At 42.9% G+C, this 22,084-nt stretch overlaps 1 protein-coding gene and 2 non-coding genes across 3 annotated transcripts; 2 read left to right on the top strand and 1 right to left on the bottom strand.

Annotated features, from left to right (window-relative positions):
* Window positions 1–12,760: 12,760 nt before the first annotated feature.
* On the top strand, window positions 12,761–12,919 carry LOC125549731 (U1 spliceosomal RNA). Its single transcript, XR_007301457.1, has one exon. It is a non-coding gene; the product is annotated as a U1 spliceosomal RNA (small nuclear RNA).
* Window positions 12,920–13,317: 398 nt separating this feature from the next.
* Window positions 13,318–13,474, top strand: LOC125549719 (U1 spliceosomal RNA). Its single transcript, XR_007301446.2, has one exon. It is a non-coding gene; the product is annotated as a U1 spliceosomal RNA (small nuclear RNA).
* Window positions 13,475–21,007: 7,533 nt separating this feature from the next.
* Window positions 21,008–21,814, bottom strand: LOC147981745 (uncharacterized). The gene has a single exon (XM_087516084.1). It carries the CDS (start codon window positions 21,812–21,814, stop codon window positions 21,008–21,010), a length of 807 nt encoding a protein of 268 aa, XP_087372210.1.
* Between the last annotated feature and the right edge of the window lie 270 nt (window positions 21,815–22,084).

Genomic DNA, 22,084 nt, shown 5'->3' with positions numbered 1-22,084 from the left:
GAGAGGAATGATTAGTTTCTCCAGTACCGACTAATCTTTGACAGACGACACACCTATCACGTCGCTCTCCCTGCTCCTACTTTCTTTAACTTTCAGGCAAAAGGGAGATATGTCATAACCAGGGAAGAGGCGAACGAGTAAGAGAGGAGGACTGAGACGGCTCGCCTCCACGCTGCAGCCCAAGATGCAATAGCCATTGTATCTCAGTACGACCCCAACTATAACTTTAGATATCTGCCAGGCCAGCCGTGGCCATAGACCAACTTAGGCCAAAAGCCTAAGCTTGGGGGAGTACGTATTTCTCACCGAAATTACATCAATGTTTACACACTCATGCTAGTTGTCGGTGCTCATACTTTTTCATTGTATCATGCATGCTAGTTTATTTTCCTTTTTATGCTTTCTTCTTGTGTGTTCGATAAACCTTAAGAAAAAAAATTGTTGTAGCTTTTTAGCTAGTTTACTTTTCATGCATGTAGTAGTAGTAACTAAAAAGAAAACCCAAAAAGATTTCTCGTTCTTCTTTTGCTTGTTGGGAGCTTTCCCGTGTAAATAGTTTTATTTCTTTTCTTGTTCTTTGGGGGTCGAGGGGAGAAGACCATGATTAAAATGATTGAGTGGCTCTCATATGCATTATTGTTGATCTAACAAAGAGCCCATATTACCTTGTATTCTCTCTTGAATTGAATTCTTGCAGATTCCAGCTTAGTCCAATGCACGTGCACTATTATTATTATCCACACTATTCGGTCGTGCAAATGAAAGGCAATTATGACGATATATGATGGACTGATTGAGATGGGAGAAGCTGGTATGAACTCGACCTCTCTTGTTTTTGTAAATATGATTAGTTCATCGTTCCTGATTCAGCCTATTATGAATAAACATGTTTGCAATGACAATTAGAGATTATAGTTGCTTATGCCATGCTTAATTAGCTAGGACCTTATAATGGTTGTGATGTGGTATGATAGGGTGGTATCCTCTTTTGAACGATTCGAGTGGCTTGACTTGACACATGTTCACGCATGTAGTTGAAACAAAATCAACATAGCCTCTACGATATTTATGTTCATCGTGCATTATATCCTACTCATGCTTGCATTCGGTCTTGATTAATTTTAATGCATGTTCATGACTGTTGTCGCTCTCTAGCTGGTCGCTTCCCAGTCTTTTTCTAGCCTTCAGCTGTATTAAGCGGGAATACTGCTTGTGCATCCAATCCCATAAACCCCAAAGTTATTCCATATGAGTCCACCATACCTACCTATATACGGTATCTACCTACCATTCCAAGTAAATTTGTATGTGCCAAACTCTAAACCTTCAAATGAAATTCTATTTTGTATGCTCGAATAGCTCATGTATCAACTAGGGCTGTCCGTATCTTCCATGTTAGGCGGGTTATTCTCAAGAGGAGTGAACTCCGCTCCTCATTCACGAGAAAATGGCTGGTCACCGGGATGCCTAGTCCCATGCGTTATGCAAGTCAAATCAAAATAGTTGCAAACAAAACTCCCCCTGGTACTGTTGTTAGTTGGAGGCACTCGTTGTTTTGAGCAAGCCATGGATTGATGCTTGTTGGTGGAGGGGGAGTATAAACTTTACCATTCTGTTTGGGAACCGCCTATACTGTGTGTAGCATGGAAGATATCGAGATCTCTCGGTTGTTATGTTGACAATGAAAGTATACCGCTCAAAATATTATTCATATCTATTTCAAAACCGAGCTCTGGCACCTCTACAAATCCATGCTTCCCTCTGCGAATGGCCTATCTATTTACTTTTATGTTGAGTCATCATCCTCTTATTAAAAAGCACCAGTTGGAGAGTACCGCTGTCATTTGCATCCATTACTGTTAGTTTACATTGAGTATGACTTGACTGGATCTCTTTTACCATGAATTACAGTGTCTAGTCAGTCCTTGATCTTTAAAGGTGCTCTGCATTTATGTTTTGCGGTCTTAGAAAGGGCTAGCGAGATACCATCTTGTCATATCATATCATGATTGTTTTGAGAAAGTGTTGTCATCTGAGATTTATTATTGTTGCTCGCTAGTTGATTATGCCATTGATATGAGTAAACATGAGACCTAAATATTATTGTGAATATGGCTAGTTCATAATCCTTGCTGAAAACTTGAATGCTGGCTTTACATATTTACAACAACAAGAGAAAACAGAGTTTGTAAAAGTTTTTCTTTATCACTTTCAGTTTGTCAACTGAATTGCTTGAGGACAAGCAAAGTTTTAAGCTTGAGGGAGTTGATACGTCTCCATTGTATCTAATTTTCCAAACACTTTTGCCCTTATTTTGGACTCTAACTTGCATGATTTGAATGGAACTAACCCGGACTGACGTTGTTTTAAGCAGAATTGCCATGGTGTTATTTATGTGCAGAAACGAAAGTTCTCGGAATGACCTGAAACTCCACGGAGATTATTTTTGGAAATAATAAAAAATACTGGCGAAAGAATCAAGGCCAGGGGGCCCACACCCTAGCCACGAGGGTGGGGGTGCGCCCCCTGCCTCGTGGGCCCCCTGGAGCTCCACCGACCTCAACTCCAACTCCATATATTCGTGTTCGGGGAGAAAAAATAAAGGAGAAATATTCATCGCGTTTTACGATACGGAGCCGCCGCCAAGCCCTAAACTCTCTCGGGAGGGCTGATCTGGAGTCCGTTCGGCGCTCCGGAGAGGGGAATCCGTCGCCGTCATCATCATCAACCATCCTCCATCACCAATATCATGATGCTCACCGCCGTGCGTGAGTAATTCCATCGTAGGCTTGCCGGACGGTAATGGGTTGGATGAGATTTATCATGTAATCGAGTTAGTATTGTTAGGGTTTGATCCCTAGTATCCACTATGTTCTGAGATTGATGTTGCTATGACTTTGTTATGCTTAATGCTTGTCACCAGGGCCCGAGTGTCATGATTTCAGATCTGAACCTATTATGTTTTCATGAATATATGTGAGTTCTTGATCCTATCTTGCAAGTCTATAGTCACCTAATATGTGTTATGATCCGGCAACACCGAAGTGACAATAATCGGGACCACTCCCGGTGATGACCGTAGTTTGAGGAGTTCATGTATTCACTATGTGTTAATGCTTTGGTCAGGTACTCTATTAAAAGGAAGCCATAATATCCCTTAGTTTCCAATAGGACCCCGCTGCCACGGGAGGGTAGGACAAAAGATGTCATGCAAGTTATTTTCCATAAGCACGTATGACTATATTCGGAATACATGCCTACATTACATTGATGAATTGGAGCTAGTTCTGTGTCACTCTATGTTATGACTGTTACATGATGAACCACATCCGGCATAATTCTCTATCACTGATCCATTGCCTATGAGCTTTTCACATATTGTTCTTCGCTTATTTACTTTTCTGTTGCTATTGTTACAATCACTATAAAACACCAAAAATATTACTTTTGCTACCGTTACCTTTTGCCACCGTTACCACTACTATCATATTACTTTGCTACTAAATACTTTGCTGCAGATATTAAGTTATCCAGGTGTGGTTGAATTGACAACTCAGCTGCTACTACTTGAGAATATTCTTTGGCTCCCCTTGTGTCGAATCAATAAATTTGGGTTGAATACCCTGCCCTCGAAAACTGTTGCAATCCCCTATACTTGTTGGTTATCAATGACGCACCACTCCACCAAAGAATCCGTCCTCTGGTCCCTCGATCACGTGCGTACCTCCAAGAAAGATGCCCCCAAGGGGTGAACAACACCAGAGCGTCGCCGTCATTCGATCATCTGATCTAGGGTTCCTCCCAGAGGTAGCAGAGAGTGGCTTTGAACTTTTCCACGGTGATGCCTTCAAGAAGGGAACGATGCATATAGCGCCGCCACCGTCGGCCTTGGCAGTAGCCAAAGGCAAGTTTTCACCCAGATCTGTTCGAAGGAATCCAACTCCTATGCACGGCCGCCACCACCACCAGGCTGTGCACATGATGCTGCCGCCGGCACCTCCACCTATGCGGAGCCTGACCACTAGATGCACCACCACCGCCATCCCGCAGGGCCACCGGCCACTCCCATCTCCAAAGCCTCCATCCCCGATCCAATCTGGGAGTACCCAGATCCGCCGCCAGGAGGTGATACGTCTCCGTCGTATCTATAATTTTTGATTGTTCCATGCCAATATTCTACAACTTTCATATAATTTTGGCAACTTTTTATACTATTTTTGGGACTAACATATTGATCTAGTGCCCAATGCCTGTTCCTGTTTGTTGCATGTTTTTTGTTTCACAAAAACTCCATATCAAACGGAATAAAAACGGATGGAGAATATTTTTGGAATATTTGTGAAATATGGGAAGAAGAATCAACACGAGAAGGTGCCCGAGGGGGCCACAAGGTATGGCGACGCGCCCCTGACCCTCGTGGGGCCCCCGTAAGGCGGTTGCTACTCTTCTTTGGCCGCAAGAAAGCTAATTTTCGGAGAAAAATCTGGGTGAAGGTTTCAATCCAATCAGAGTTACGGATCTTCAGATATATAAGAAATGGTGAAAGTGCAGAATCACAAAACGCAGAAACAGAGGGAGACAGAGAGACAGATCCAATCTCGGAGGGGCTCTCGCCCCTCCCATGCCATGGAGGCCATGGACCAGAGGGGAAACCCTTCTCCCACCTAGGGAGAAGGTCAAGGAAGAAGAAGAAGAAGGGGGGCTCTCTCCCCCTCGCTTTCGGTGGCGCCGGAACGCCGCCGGGGGCCATCATCGTCACCGCAATCTACACCAACACCCACACCATCTTCACCAACATCTCCATCACCTTCCCCCCTCTATCTACAGCGGTCCACTCTCCCGCAACCCGCTGTACCCTCTACTTGAACATGGTGCTTTATGCTTCATATTATTATCCAATGATGTGTTGCCATCCTATGATGTCTGAGTAGATTTTCGTTGTCCTATCGGTGATTGGTGAATTACTATGATTGATTTAATTTTCTTGTGGTTATGTTGTTGTCCTTTGGTGCCCATCATATGAGCGCGCGCGTGGATCACACCATAGGGTTAGTTGTATGTTGATAAGACTATGTCTTGGAGGGCAAGAGTGACAGAAGCTTCAACCTAGCATAGAAATTGATGCATACGGGATTGAAGGGGGACCAATATATCTTAATGCTATGGTTGGGTTTTACCTTAATGAACGTTAGTAGTTGCGGATGCTTGCTAATAGTTCCAATCATAAGTGCATAGAATTCCAAGTCAGGGATGACATGCTAGCAGTGGCCTCTCCCACATAAAACTTGCTATCAGTCTAGTAAAGTAGTAAATTGCTTAGGGACAATTTCGCAACTCCTACCACCACTTTTCCACACTCGCTATACTAACTTTATTGCTTCTTTACCTGAACCATCCCCTAGTTTTTATTTACGTGCTCTTTATATTCTTGCAAACCTATCCCGTTACACCTACAAAGTAATTCTAGTTTCATACTTGTTCTAGGTAAAGCGAACGTTAAGCGTGCGTAGAGTTGTATCGGTGGTCGATAGAACTTGAGCGAATATATGTTCTACCTTTAGCTCCTAGTTGGGTTCGACACTCTTATTTATCGAAAGAGGCTATAATTGATCCCTTATTCTTGTGGGTTATCAGGAGGCAGCGCCCATGCCAGGGACGCCGGACCACCAGAGGGGTGCCACTCCGTCGAGCTAGCAGGGCGTCAGGGGAAGGCACTAGGGACGGAAGTGATCTGCTGCCCTACGACGCTATTGAGGAGAAGGAGCCCCGCATCCCACCTCGCAGAGCAGGTGACGAGCAGCCCCGCCGCCGCCAACACCACAAGGGCTTTGTTCGATGTCGCCCGTCGGCGGCGGCGAGGGGAAGGGCAGCGGGGAAGGGAACCCCTAGGTTGCGGCGGCGCCCTCCCGGGTCGCCCACCGGGGGGGGGGGCGCCACGGGAGTCATGGGGCACGTCCCATCACCTCAATGCTTACCTATTTATTGGCTCATGGGTCCATGTGTTTCCTCAATATCAGCACATGTACTTGTTCCTAGTCAACTCAAAGTGGCCTGCATTGTGCACTGTTAGGTGAGTATTGATTTTTTAAACACATTTAGGACAGTAAAACTAAAACTAATCCCAGCCCGCTTACGTCTCCACTTATGGTTCATCGATTTAACGTCCATATCTTTCCTAGCTCTCAGATGAAACTTAGGGCCAAAGGCATCCAGGCGGGTGGATCGTAACGGGATCCCTGAGGCGGCTGGGGCGCCTCTGGCGGAGCTTCCGTGGGCAGCAGATCGGACGACGCCCCTGATATGTGCGGTGGGCCCGGCGTTCCATGGCTGGAGGGGTGGACTGTCCTGCTGGAGATGGGTGGCGGAGGTGGCCGGCGCTCCTAGGCCGGTGAGGTGGGCTACTCGGCTTGGAGGTGGGTGGTGACGGTGGCTGCAGATCTGGCATCCTAGCTAGATCTGTCACGGACTAGCCTTGACCGTCTGACGCCTTATGGAGGGACTAGTGAGGGGCAGCTGGAGGCTCTCTTCTGGCATGTCTGCGGTAGCGCTCGTCCTCATGCAGAGGCTTCGCATGGATCTAGTCAGCTGCGAGATTGGGGCAATGCGACTTTCGGTGAAAATTGCGCCGTCTACGGTGATGGAAGACGATGGCGGAGGGTCTGACATCGTTTCCTTCTCGAGGCATCGTCGTTGCAGCTTGCCTCACCGCGCTTGGGATGTTCTAAGGGAAACCCAAGATCTAGATCTCCCGGATCGGACGATGATGGCACCTTCAGTGCCGTTCTCCCTCATGTGAGCATCGTTTTGAGTAGGAGCTGACTAGAGGGGACAACATGAGGAGTGGTGTTACATCTACATCAAGGCCGACGACAGGTCTCAACGGCATGGTGCAGCGCAATTTTGGCGAAGGGTGCGTGTGGACGGACAAGCACAAGATGGAGGCGTTGTCTGGCGTCGCGTAACGTCAACAGTAGAATGGCCTGGCAAGGTGAATGCATTGATCACTCCTGAAGGGAGGTTGGTGGAAGATGGCGGCAGCCGATCCTAGGGCGTGTGCATGCATTGGGCCAGGAGTAATCCTCCTTTTCGAAAAGAAAAAAAGATGAAACTTAGGTCACGAACTAGGGTAGCTTTCCTTACTACTCCCGTGGAAACAACTAAATCATCTGGTTTTTTGATTGGGCCTAGAAATGTCACTGGCCCGCTAAGCTCCACGTCCTCCCTCAACCCATCATCTGCACCCGCGACCGCGAGGGCCAAAATCATTGTTTTAGCCTTTCAAAAGATTAGCACGAGTAAAGTCTACTTTGAAAGTCTTGCACGATCTGACCCTCTTTTAGGGGTGCCACCCATAGTGGCATTTGCGATACACGAGAGACGCCGAGGTCAATGGCGTTTGGACCTTGCTCATGCGTTGGTTGCCACTCATGGGCCGTCCGACGTGGCATGGCCGAAACGCTGAGCTTCGCCCCCCGACAGTGGTGTCTCAACCCCGACGAAGACACCATAGACCGCAACATATCATGCCGAAGAGGTAATAACCCATGGGGACGCATGTGGAGCCCACCCGCATCGCAGCCCTCAATTGGCTGCCTCCCCAAGCAACAAAGAACAGAGGAGAGGAACCCCGTCAAATCCCCATCAAATTGAGCTCCTTTTTGTGGATTTTTCCCTCCCCCTATTTCTTGAGGCAATCTCCCCCGGATCCGCTAATTTTTATGCTAAAATCTTGTTAATTCGGTGGCATTTTTTACCCTAAGGTGGAACCCTAGTTGATAGTTTCCCCAAAGCATAGTGAATTGAATTTCTTCCAAGTGATAATCTACGAGGCCAGAAATTATTCATACATTTCTAACTGATGAGGCGACACATCCATTGTTCGTCACCGACAGGGCTAAGCATTCAGCTTGAGACTATATAATGAACTCTGTCAGACGAGGCTTGGTTATGTCACCATATGGCCACTATTACGACATACCCTATTGGCGAACAATTGAAGTTTCAAGGTGATGACCATCAACGCAACTTAGTCCGATGTAATCTGCAGGATTAAAAAGGAATGTAATTAATCGGGTCATTTTATGAAGCCTCGGTAACCTGCAACCTGCAACTACACAATCACCGATTTAAGGAAATTTTGCATGGAAGTTCTTTCGATCAAGAATTGAAGTTGATCACAAAAGTTAGTATGAATACCTTTCCTACTCTTCACCTATTGTGTGGCCAGAACAAATTCACAACAACACTATTCCATGATCACAAAACTGACAATGACCCCGACCTGGTCTAAAAAAACGTATGACTAGTTCCTTTAATTCTTTTAAGTATTTAATTATCCCGGTTACAGTAATCACCACGTCAGGCATCCAGTGCTACCAAGGTGCAAAATCAAACAGAAACTATCTCAAGAACACACTTTCTAGCCAAACAAATCAGATGCTTCACCTCAAGAACACACATGGTCTATGATCATTAGTGTTTATTTCTCACAGCCGCTCGTCGCTGTTTGACATCAACCAAACGTACACCCCTCATGGTGTCTGACGTTGCTGACATTGATCATCGGTTACCGTTTCCTCCCCCCCCTACAAAAAATACAATATTAAAGGTATACGGGGTGTGGTGGGTCAGAGATGAGGTCGCGCCTCGATGGTATACGCATGGATGGAACAGAACATATCATTGTTCTGCTACCGATTGATTGTATATAAGAGGTGTTTGTGCTAGGTGATGCATTCTCGGGGGTACTATTGAATGATTGGTCTTCATTTTTGTGATGTCAATATTCATAAAGGGTATGTTAGGTCACTGGGAGTTATGATCATGTCATTACAATTGGCATTGGTTGTTTAAGAACTTGAACAAGAACTGTAGGAAAGGTATTCATACCAATTTTGTGATCTCCTTTCTATGATCCAAATAATTATGTACTCCACATTTGGTACTCATGAAATCCTTCCATTCAAAGATCTTTTGCAAAGTCTGTGTCTGCGCACTAATTGCTATCTTGTTGGCGATCTTTCATTTAGAAGCATACACATGTTGTATTTGCTATATCGACCTTGAGACCACAAGGTGGCTCAAGGTTTGTTTGGGAGAACCCTAGTCGTAGTTTATTCCACACTAATTTCTTGATGGCTTCTAAAATAAAACTTAGCAGAGTCTTGTTGGTGTTTGTGACACACAGGCTGCAGATCAGAATGCTACGTACCTACTAATAACATGTATTCCTTGACATTGCACGTAGATGGTGTCTGAAATACCCGTCTGCCTATCCTCTACAAGGTTGATTGAACCAAGTAGCTCGTTAAACAATGGCAATATGCGGAATAATAAATCCCAATGTCTTCCAGGCCTAAGAAACAAAACTAGATGCGGTGCAAGATCCACTCACTCCAAATGATGTATTTTCATCATTTCTAGAGGAATCCAAATTTAGAGGCTATAGAAACCAAGACCCGACATGTACATGTATAGTTTGGGCATTGTGAGTAGGAGACATCACCCCTTGGCTTTTTATCGTTTTGTGTGTGTTTGTGTGTGTGTTTCGCTTTCAACACATGTAATTTCTCCTTGTCAACTTTTAGTGGCCCACCTTGTACATAGTTGGGTGAGTATTAATTTGCTGAATACACCTAACTATAAGACATACAAGAAGACTGTTTTTCGGGAAGAAGGATGTGTAAATAATGATTTAGAAAAATAAACAAAGCTTTTTTTATGGAATAATCAAACCTTGTTTACATGAAAATAAACTAGCCATTTTTTCAACCGAAAATAAATTAACATCTACCATGAGAAAAACGGTTTTAAAATGGAGTAAACCATTTTTTTAACATAGTACAGACGCAAGCACACACATATACGCATATACAATCACTCCTATGAACGCACACATGCACATCCTACAGCTATGAGCACCTTCGAGAAACTGAGCCGGCATATATTCTTGAGACTGACGAAGACACCATAGGCGCATCTAGTCGACGGGAACGTCTACTCCTACTAAACACACATCATTGGAAATCGTGAAATAAATCCAGGAAAATGCGAGGACCAGGACTTGAACCCTCATGGGCTGAGAATACCATTGTTCTCCTAACCATCCAATCACAGGTTGGTTCATAGTGGAGTAAATTTTACAACACATGAGTGACTCCCTGCTCACCTTATTCCGGAGAAGTAATGAGATATTAAATCAGAGCCTATATATAAATCAGAGTATATAGGTGCTATAATTTACAGTTTAGGGCCATTTTACGCCCAACTTATGATAATCCTACATCCACTTAAAGCTACAAAACTTTTCACGTGAACTTCCCTAATAATTCTCCACCCCGTGAATTTCAGACGGAGTAGGGGCCCTTCCTCCCCTTCTCTAATCCTGGTCATCCACGTTGGTTGATACGTACGTAAAACATGTAACTTACTCTATGTTGGTGTAGAGTTACTCTCCAACCTATGACTAGTTTGTGTGACTTTTTAAAATTTAAATCCTGCTTCCAGCGATAATCATCAAGTCAGGCAGCGGTGCCCAACAATCCAAAGAAAACAAAAACTCACCTTCGCGTCCGCTCGTCGCCGTTGGCCCCATTCGGCACCCACCAAACTCTGATGCTCCTGTCCAGCCGGCCGCTGTACTGTTAGAACTAATCTTGATGTTTTGTATCTCCATATTTGTTTTAAGTTTTGCATATAGTGTAGATGGTCTAGAGTAGCTAGTCCGGTGTTGCTTCGACAAAGGCGTGGCAAGAAGGAGATATGCCGAACTGCCGTGCGATGCGGCGAGCACGGCGAGATGCCGACGGCAGTGTGAAGCTGCAGTGTTGCGTGAGGCAGCAAAGTCGTGTGATGCGACAAGCGCATGGGCCGCAAAGCGAACCGGCTGGCTGAATGGATTAGTTAGATGCATGCAAGTGGTTAGCCAACTTCGTGGGTAAGTAGTGGCCGCATAGAGGTTGTTAGCTGGTCAAGGGGTGTGCATGTAGTTAGCTGTTGATTACTTTGCATGCATAAGTTAGTTAGCGCACAAGCTGTGAAGCCACCGATCGTGCAGATCCTGGAGCGATTCTAGGTGAGAGAGAGGGGGTCATGTGTGAGTATGTGACTTAGTGGCCTGGCTGTGTTTAGTGCCTGCGTGAGTCACTTGTGTATATATATGTCATATTCAGTAATGAGAAGGGAGGCCGTGAGGGCTGAGCACCAAAGATGTAGCCAATGTATTCATCAAGGAGAGAGCGCCCTGGCAAAGCTAGAGGCTTGTCTTCTCCTTGGGAGGTGTGTGTGTGTGTTGAGTTCTTCTCACCAGTGTGAGTTCTTGTGTGAGACAAAACCATGAGAGGGAGATATTGTGAGGAAGAAGAGGCGGTGCTGCGAGGAGGCTGCGCCAACATGTACTACCATATAGCCATTGCTGGCGCCGACCTTGGCGAGGCCGCCTCACAACTGACGGCGCCACAGGCCGCTGGTCTTGTCGGTGGAGCGAGCCCACACTAGGTCGCTGGCCAGGCACAGGCACAGGCGCACACTAGGTCGCTGGCGAGCGCCTTCACGTCACGCACGAGGCTCCACCTGCCGCCGTGCCGGTCGCACCCGAGGACGTGCCCGTCAGAGCCGGCCGCGTACGTAGTGCTCCAGGACAGGCCGTCACGGGCGACGAGGACGGCCAAGCGGGTGTGCGCGCCGGCTCAGGAGGCCCCGGCCTTGCCCCTATCCCACACCTTGAGGCGGCCGTCGGTTCCAGAAGCCTTAGTACACCTTGAGCCATGCATATCAGTTCGTCAGTTCAGAGCAATGAGAAGCCGAAGACGACGGCAGGAATCGCAGGGTATCCCTACCCCTACGACCTCGTCAAGCAAGATACTGCCTTTTTCTTGTTCTTCATTTTGAGAAGAGAAAAGTATGCTTTTGGTCCCTCAAGTTCCCACAAAGTATAGACTTGGTCCCTCAAGATTTTTTTGGTATACATTTGGTCCCTCAAATCTCAAAACCGGATAAGTTTGGTCCTAAACCAGATTTTGAGCACATTGACTGGTTTTGACCGCCACAAATCCGCCTGATGAACAGTAAATTGAAAAAAGAACATAAAACAAACCTTAAATTTTTTGGGGTCGAATATGCTTACATGCGCAATATGCAAACAAAATTTCGGGCTCTTTCGGCACTCGAGGAGCTCGTGGCAAAAGAAAAAAATCTGGCTGATGAATAGTACATTCAAAAATAATCAAAAAAATTTGGGGTCCAATATGCTTACGTGCGCAAGGTGCGACCAAAATTTTGTCATGAAATGACATTGGATGGGCTCTAGCAAATTTTTTGTCATTTTTTCGAAGTTCTTTTTCATATTTACTGTTTATCGGGCGGTTTTGTGGCGGTCAAACCCGGTCAACGTGCTCAAAATCTGGTTTAGGACCAAACTTATCCGGTTTTGATACATGAGGGACCAAATGCATACCAAAAAATCTTGAGAGACCAAGTCTATACTTTATGGGAATTTGAGGGACCAAAAACATACTTTTCTCTTTTGAGAAAAACTGCTTTTTTTCCCCTTGAGATCGTGCAAGAGGCTGGCTCTGTGTTAATGGGCTAGACGCAACTAGGCCCTTGAAGCGTTCGTCCTAAGCCTACGACCGATGATGTTCGGTTGAGATAGACCATGCCACCAGGCTAATTAAGTTTGGTTTGGTCCCACACGGAAACATTAACAAGATTGACACAGTAAATACGAGTATATTACTAGAGGATAGGGCAACCTTCAAACATACTTACCTGGACAGGGTCTATGGGCAATCAAGAAGGCTCATGGCCTAGATCAATGGTTCACATTGCACATAGTGAATGTGTTGATCTACCATCTCCTTTTGGAGAGTGGACGTCAAAATTTGTGTTAGAGTGGGGAACGCGTTCGCGCGGCCCCTGCCAAGTTATAAAAATAAACTTTGTGTTGATCATCCACTTTAGAAAAAACATGATGAATGTGTTTTTTTTCTTTGAAAAGAGAATACCTATTAATTTATTTATTTTTATTGATGACAGAAGGAGCGCGGCGAGGGGCTCCACACGACGGACACGTGCCGGCACTTGGTGCGTGTTCTTCCAATGTTTTGATCGGATCGGAGACACAAGCATACAAAAGGGTAGCGATCGATCAAGTTGAGCAGCAATAGTTTTTTTTTGAGACAAAAGAATAGTTAAACTACAGGAGCAATTGGGCCCTTGAATCCTTTGCCCTACGTTTGGTTTAGTCCCACACGGAAAGATTAACAAGATTCCCTCGGAAAAGAACAGTATATAACTACAGGAGTTCGATCTTTGAACATACTTACCTGGACGGGGTTTATGGGTGATCAAAAAGGCTCATGACCTAGATTAATGGCTCACATTGCACATAGTGACTGTGTTCATCTACCATTTTCCTTGGGAGAGTGGACGTCAAAATTTATGTAAGAGGGGGTACGCGTTCGCGCGGCCCCTGCCAAGTTATAAAATGAAAAAAATATTGACTTAACTTTACAGAAAAACTTTTATGGATATCTTTTTGCTTTGAAGATGAAGAAGAGAATACCTATTATATTAAAAATTAAACCAGCATAGGGTCAGCATGTTTGATTCAGGTGTCCAGAGCAAGGCACCGTTTCACGAAAGTGGCCAACGCTGGCAGATTAACCATGAGTAAATTCTTGTGACTTGGGCCCTGGAAAAAGTCTTTCAATATTAGCATAGTCGACTGCCTACTTGCAGAACCACGACATCAGTAGTGCTAACTTAGAAAATAACCTTAGCTTAACACGGAAGGATTCAGGCCTGAAACATTTTAGGGCCATAGTACATTTTCACTGAATGCTCTGTACATATTTCACTTAAATAATCCTTACATCCAGCGGGTAGTGCTCCACATTGTAAGGTCAGCACAGATGAAATAATAAAATTAGCCTGCATCTACCAAGAAGAGTTTAGCTCTGAAAATGTAATGAAGGGTAGTAGTCTAGTAGAGACATGTAAAAGGCTCCATTATAAGTTCTACTATATCATTTGAAGAACAGCTCGATGTCCTGCATTATTATGTTTGTTCACATGGCCACGGTGCGCGTCAGAATGATACAAAAAATATATTTGAGCCGAACTTTGGTAACATGACCCCAGTGCTATTGGGAGCTTCCTACAAAGTTTTAACTTATTTTGAGCATCAATACTTGTTGAGTGTTCCCTCAAAAAAATCTTGCTGAGTGAAATTTATGGTTTCTGTGTATGAGTGGTGTGCCTACTCAACATCATGACATATTGATATATCTACTCTATAAATCATGATACATTTTTCCGCGATCATCATCACCATGATTCATTGTTGTGTCATAACTCAACTCTTTTTTCATGACCGATGGTATTTGAATCATTCATTAATCATGACCGAAAATACTAGACTCTTTTCTACCTTCATTGACGAGGGTAGGAGACCATCCCCTTTATTGTGACCGGGGAGGCCAAAAGTTATTCGCTCATTCTGATTGTGAGGCTAGACATCCATTGTTACTTATGAAATCCTTCAGTTCAAAGGATTGTATGTCTTAAGTCTTATGTTAAGTCTGTGTTCATGCACTGGTCTCTATCTTGTATACGATGTTTCTTTTAGAAGCATACACATGTTGTATTTGCTATGCCAACCGTGAGATCTCTAGGTTGCTCAAGGTTTACATGGGAGCCCTAGTCATGGTTTATTCCACGTCGAGTTCTTGGTGGTCTCGAGGACAACAGTTTCACAATGTTGCTGGTGTTTGTGACTCACAGATTTTATTTTTCCAAACCATGTAGGAGGACTGCCTGCCATATATTAAGATAGAAATAAGAAGGAAACAGTACATGTGCTAGTACAAGGCAGGAACAACCAGTCATGACAATGAACAACCATGGTCAACCAGAAACTACATAGGGTGGAGGGTGCCTAGATGCTTAGCACCAGCACGCACCCACAAGACACGATCAGATCTAATTAAATCAATTAGCGTCTGCCGCGGAAGTTGAGTGTTGTTGAATAGTTGTGCGGATTACTGAAAGAGCAACTAGCATTGTGCGGAAGGTCTCTCCTTGCAAGACGGTCGGATGTCCAAACACGCTTGCGGATTAGCAGCCAAAGAAAAATATTGCACCGGAGAGGAGCCCATGCTTCCATATTGTGTCAGCGCACAGAAAACTAATAGCAGGGGTAAATAAAGCCTGATATACCGACATGGAAGATAAGTGCCTGATGATTCCCACGACCATGACCAAGAGTCTGTGTGACTCCGCGTAAGGATGACCTCCTGAATGGCATCCCACGGTTTAAGGAGTTGGATGAATGCGCTGATACTTGTGAGTTCATGTGTTTCTTCAGTTTTGACCGACGTACTTGTTCCACATCAAATAGTAAGGGCCCACATTGGGACGCAGAGTTTCTGCACCCGAGCTCAAATGAGCTCGGGTGAACAGTAAAATCAAAACTAAATCAATTCTTTTTGGGAGAAACATTGACAAAAGTTCTAAGTGCTTGCAAAAATTTGCCATGAAATCACATTTCTAGAAGGCGTGGCAAAAAAAACAAAATCAGTACTCTGAAAAAGCTACTTTCAAAAGCATTTTGGAGCACTGAATTTGTTTTTTTTGCCACGATTTACAGGAATGTGATTTCATGATGAATTTTTGCAAGCAGTTAGAACTTTTGTCAATGTTTCTCCCAAAAAAAATTTAGAATTTTTTGAATTTATTTTGAATTTTTTTCGATTTTACTGTTCACCGAGCTCAAATGAGCTCGGGAGCATAAAGGCACTTTCGCCCACATTGTGCATAGTCTGGTGAGTATTAATTTTTTAAATACACTAAATGCATAAGATATAACTAAAATATTGTTTCTAGAAAAGGATGGGGTATACAATGTTATAAATGACGACTTAAAAAAATAACCTTCGTACAAGAAGAAGAACCGGCTCTTTTAATACACGTGAGAGACTCTTGTCCCCCTTGTTTCAGAATATTGAACTCATAGAGAGGGAACAAAACAACACACCAAAAAGAAATCCAATTCGGCTCTTAGGAGCATATCGGCCGATTTATCGGTATATCAGCCGATATTTTGAACAGTGGTACCTTGTATCCTATCTCAGCTTGATGTGCGGGCAGAGATGATTATGTACCTTGTATGTCATGAAGGCTAATCAATAAATGGGAGAATGCATGCTTTTTTTTTCTTCCAACATATGTTATTGTTCTTCACAATTCGTGGGTGCGGTTAATCTAGATGTGAAGGTTATGGTTTGAAATCATTAGACAAAATCTGAACCATTAAGTTCATCTTCGTTCTAAAGGGCTTAGCCGAAGTTCTCTGTTTTGTAAATAATTATACTATGAACTACATTGTATTGTATGGAGTCATCCATTTTGATATATTTAATTAGTCCTCTCACGTGCTTACAAACTTGATTTTTGTTGTACTTGATGAATATGAAATGATTTGTCCATCAATTGTTTTAAAATGATGTTGACCTAACTATGTTTGGATGATAAATTGTCTCATTTATAGAACAATTTTTTAACTTGTAACTAGCATTCTTTTTTACAGCGTGTGCTGTCCACATTTTCATGGTACCTTAATATAATAGTGGTGTGTCCATATGATGATTTCTTGGAAAATCAACTATGCACTCTTATTACTCTCCAGATTCATTTGGAAGCTGGTTATAACTTATTATAATTTTGTATGTGTTTTGGATTCAATGCAGGTTTGGCAGTTAGTACGTGTTATTGGAGATGGAAGCTTTTTCACATGGATTACTTTGGTCCGATTAGCTGCCTGGAAGCAGTTTTACAGTGTTGGAGATTAAAATAAGCTACTAGTGCATTTTTTTCATGGAAGTCATATTACTCAAAATTAGAAAAATAATCATCTTATAGCACATTCTAGATGTGCTTGTGATGTTTTGATATTAAGTTTTTTTGGAAATCAGATTAAGATTGTTGTATCTCTGTATTGTTATGTGAACCAATGATATTTTTGAATGAATAAAATTTGGTTGTTGTAAATTGTGCTGCATCCAGAAAACGTGAAAAAAGATTGGATGAAAATGGCGTAATGGGTTGGACTAAATAAACAAGCTACTGGACATGAGCAAAATAAATTATCGGCGCAAAATCCTAACTAGGCTGGTTTCTTCATGGGCCATGTTGGCCTCCACGTCAGATCCATGTAGACGCCATGTTAGGTGTGTGTTGCTTCCACGTCAGCTAAATCGATGACGGTTTGTTCAAACATATTGTATTTACTTTTTTTCAAACATATTGTTCATCCGAGAGCATATGCAACCTAGTGCCAAAATAGCCGTCCCCACACCAAGAATTATTAACCTTTTTATTGTATTCAAAATCTATAATAGCCCAATTCGTCTCTTGGTTTTGTCGATGGCATGGAGGAGGGTGGGGCGTGGTGTGGTTAGCTTCCTGCGGGCGCAGTCGATCTAGTGGTTCCAGGTGTCGACGTCGAGGCGGAGATGGCGCTGGTGCAATGGAGTTTTGTCCGATGGCTCCTTCTTTGTTGCAGCGGAGCTTGCCAACTTTGCAGAGTTCCTTGGGGTCTTGCGTAGGTGGTAGTTGACGGTGTCCCAGACTAGGGTGTGCACGCCACGTCGGCCCACTGTTCATGGGCTGGGCCGAGGGCAGTGGCAGAGCCTGAATTTTTGTGGAGCCTGGGCAAGTTGAGCCTAAGTGTATAATCTAGAAATCAATAGCCAGGTATTCGGATACCGCGGCATATAATATACTAGCACCAAACTTCCAAACAACAAATCCATATTAATAACTAAGTGAAAACATAATCATAATAGTGTCACAAAAATGAAGATTCGTTGACCAAATAAACTTGAAACTTGACAAACACAAGACATATAACTAGCCTCGCCTAGAGGAAAACACGCCATGTTGCCAAAAAGTAAAGCTATCCATACCAGATGTCATTTTTGTGCAATTTCTTTCACCATGGTCAAAAGCATCTCTCACTTGTACATTTTTTGGCAAAAGAAAGACATATAACCAGCCTTGCATAGAGGCAAACTCGCCATGTTACCAAAGTCCTAGTAGACACAGTAGGATAAAAATGGATTTATAATTCAAATAAATTTAGTTGTGAGATGTGAATATATTCTAAATAGAAAGCAAAATAGATATGGTCACATGGAACGTACCAATAGTGCGCTAAAGAAAATCACAAGGCAAATGCCCTTTCCGAGACTTTATTGCAGTAAATGGTTCTCATTTGGATTAAATTCATTGGCTATGTGAAGTTTTGTCTATTCATCATCTTCTATTTCCAGTTACACACCATTCACATTTTCAGTGCTTGCTCTATTAACCGAAGAACCCCTCGTCTCTTAAATTTAATGATAAGACTTGAAGTTAGTTCATTAGTAGAAAACGGAGCTTTAAAACCGGTTTGTAAGGGCCTTTAGTGCCGGTTCCATAACCGGCACTAATTGGTGGGCACTAAAGCCCCCCCCTTTAGTACCGGTTCGACACGAACCAGCGCTAAAGTTTTGTCTATTCATCATCTTCTATTTCCAGTTACACACCATTCACATTTTCAGTGCTTGCTCTATTAACCGAAGAACCCCTCGTCTCTTAAATTTAATGATAAGACTTGAAGTTAGTTCATTAGTAGAAAACGGAGCTTTAAAACCGGTTTGTAAGGGCCTTTAGTGCCGGTTCCATAACCGGCACTAATTGGTGGGCACTAAAGCCCCCCCCCCCTTTAGTACCGGTTCGACACGAACCAGCGCTAAAGTGGCACCACGTGGCGTGAGCTCGCGCCCTGGTATGGGGGACCTTTAGTACCGGTTGGTGCTAAAGGTTTTTTTATTTTTTTTTGAAAATTTTGGAAAAAAATTTTGATTATTTTTTTCGATTTTTAATTTTTCTAAATTATTTGGTGATTTAGTCTCTAATCACCTCTCTTAACTGCTCAAGTGTGGATCACTCATTCCAAATCATCTAAGTTCCCGACCGGTCACCCATCCCTCTCACTACTCCAGCCCGAGCACACTTAACTTTCGGGTTCTATTCTCCTTCATTTCCAAGTCTGCACTTGTTGTTTTCCTGACAATAGTAAGATGCCAATCCTATTAACCCTCAGGAGTTTAGCTTGAGCATGAAGTCACACATTTCACTGTTTGAGTTTCAAACTATTATTTTAAAAAACAGTAATTATTTAGTAACACTAATATTTCTTAAATAAGTTTGACCATAGTTTGACCACAATTTGACCATAGTTTGACCAGATTTGACCAAAATTCAAAAAATTGCAATAATTATTTAGTAACACTAATATTCTTGAATAATTATGTAGTAACATTAATACTTCTTGAATAAGTAGTTTGACCAGATTTAACAAAAAAAATTTAAAAAAAACTTAAATTTGACCATATCTTTTTTTCCTTTTGGAATTTGAGGATTCTAAAAAATTGCAAACAGGCCGTAGGTTGTGACATTTGGTAGCACACAAGGTGTTCCTCCGGCAAACAGGAGTTGCATAATCTCATAGTCATAGGAACATGTATAAGTCATGAAGAAAGCAATAGCAACATACTAAACGATCGGGTGCTAAGCTAATGGAATGGGTCATGTCAATCACATCATTCTCCTAATGATGTGATCCCGTTAATCAAATGACAACACATGTCTATGGTTAGGAAACATAACCATCTTTGATTAACGAGCTAGTCAAGTAGAGTCACACTAGTGAAGTTTAGTTTCTCTATGTATTCACACAAGTATTATGTTTCCGGATAATACAAATCTAGCATGAATAATAAACATTTATCATGATATAAGGAAATAAATAATAACTTTATTATTGCCTCTAGGGCATATTTCCTTCACCACCTTCCCAAACATGCCTTCCTTCTTTTTAAATTTGGGCAAGTCAATGTTAAGGACTTTGTTTTGCTTCTCATCATCATCGAGATAAAATTGCTCAATAACTTCCATCAAGCTGGACATGACTTCCACATCGGTAAAGATGCTTGTGGTAGCATAACTATAATATGGATTCAAGGCATATGCAGCCATGTGCAATGGGGTATCTAGCCTCCCATTCATCTTGCTCTCCATGGCCGTTGTGATCGCCTTATAGTCCTTGTCCGAATTATCAACCGCAACCAATATTGCCTTCTTGGCCTCTATTATTTCTCCATACATAGAGGCCATGGACTGTCCATCGTCATCAGCCAACCGAAGTATCTTCACCAATGGCTCAAAAACCTTTCCAAGTTTCCAACATACCCAAGCACAAGTGCACAACATTAGTATTTAACATATACACATGCATTCCAACATACACAAGCACAATTCGAAGTTTAGTAAACAATACCTTAATGCAAAGAGACACATTTTTCCAAAATGCCCTACTCACTATTGCGGCATGAGCCACCTTCCCTTTCTTTGTCTCGTGTGCTTGCATCCTTCCCAAGTATCACTACAACACATTTCCTTTAGTTGCTTCCTCTTAGCATCAAGACTTTGGAAGGTAAGAAATGCCCAAGCAAATCTAGTCACCCCCGGTCCAACAATGTCTCTCTTTTTTGTATAGGACCTCATCAAGGCCAATGTAGTATGATGTGCATAAAGGAAAGTAGTCATTTCTTTGGCTTTGGTTATTGTAGAACCAAAATGCTTCAACTTTGCAACCGCTTCTACCATCAAGTTGATGGTGTGAGTTGCACACGAGGTCCAAAATAACTTGGGCCTTTTATCTTTCAACATCACCTTTGCTCCCATGTTTTTTGAAGCATTATCCGTGACTACTTGCACAACATTTTCAGCACCTACAAAACACAATAAGTAATTTTCAGCAAGTAATAAGCAAGTACTAAAATTCAGCAAGTAATAAACTTGAAAAGAAACGAATGAGAGAAAGTTGAAGATGATTCATACCTATTTTGTCAATGCATTCATCCACATAATTGAAAATGTATAGACTTGTATGTGCATCGGCCTACGCCTCCTTTGATCTAAGATAGACGGTCCCCAACTTGCAATGCACGCACAAGTTCATGATGCTCCTCTTTTTCTTGTCCGTCCAAGCATCAGTCATGACAGAGCACCCCGTATCCGCCCTCTCGACCTCATGTGGCTTCAACAAATGCCTAGTCCTTTCCACCTCCTGAACCAACATCTTCTCCCTGATCATATATTGCAAGGGTTGCTTCCAATTAGGACCATAGCGACCAAGAGCCTCACAAAAGTGTTTGAAATCATCATCATTGATAGCATTGAAGGGTACATTTTTCTTGTACATCCATCTAGCCAAATATTGCCCAACTTTGTAGCTTATTTCCTTATCAACACTATCATTTATAGTCTGCTGTTTTTTAGATTTCAACGGGATCGAAGGATCAATTGGTGCAAGATATTGATCCATTGCCCCCTTCTTTGGAGTACCTTCACCAACTTCATTCAATTGTTCTTGATCATCCTCGTTGACCTCTATGGTGACTGCAGCTTTAACTTCTTCTTCACGCTTTTGCTTTGCCAATTTCTTCCTCTTTGGTGCCCCATGTGATGCAAAAGCTCGAGTAATCTGATCTTGTGTAGCTTTCATATAGCTGGCCACAGCGCCTTTGATCTGCCCAATGTGCTCCTTCATCCTAGTGACCCCTCCCGACATAACTTTTCCACAAAGCTTGCACTTGAGTCTTTGCGGATCACTAGGATCAATCAACTCGGCAAACTCCCAAGCCATGTCATCCGACTTCCTCTTAAGTGATGAACTTGCAACTTGAGATGAACCTGAACCAGCCATCTACATAAATAAAAGGAAACAACCATGCATCAGCATCTGCATAAATAAAGGAAACAACCATGTATCAGCCATCTACATAGTTTACTAATGAAGCAATAATTGACTAATATAATTAAAATCTGCCTAATACAATCAGCCATCTACATAACTCAACTCAACCAAAATAAATCAACAAGCATGCATCACTACTTCTCCAGAGAATAGAATCGGGAATGAGAAGAATCCATGTCGTGGCGTGTGGAGCTTCTGCTGCTCTCGATCGTGGACGAA

Source organism: Triticum urartu, chromosome 3A (assembly GCF_056163025.1).
Source record: "Triticum urartu cultivar PI428250 chromosome 3A, HENAU_Tu73, whole genome shotgun sequence".
Classification (NCBI taxonomy): domain Eukaryota; kingdom Viridiplantae; phylum Streptophyta; class Magnoliopsida; order Poales; family Poaceae; genus Triticum; species Triticum urartu.
This window is presented reverse-complemented; position numbering and strand designations above follow the sequence as displayed.

Bases quoted from the DNA above. Each gene is read 5' to 3' on its own strand.
- LOC147981745 (XM_087516084.1), bottom strand. From the start codon at position 21,814: ATGGCTGGTTCAGGTTCATCTCAAGTTGCAAGTTCATCACTTAAGAGG.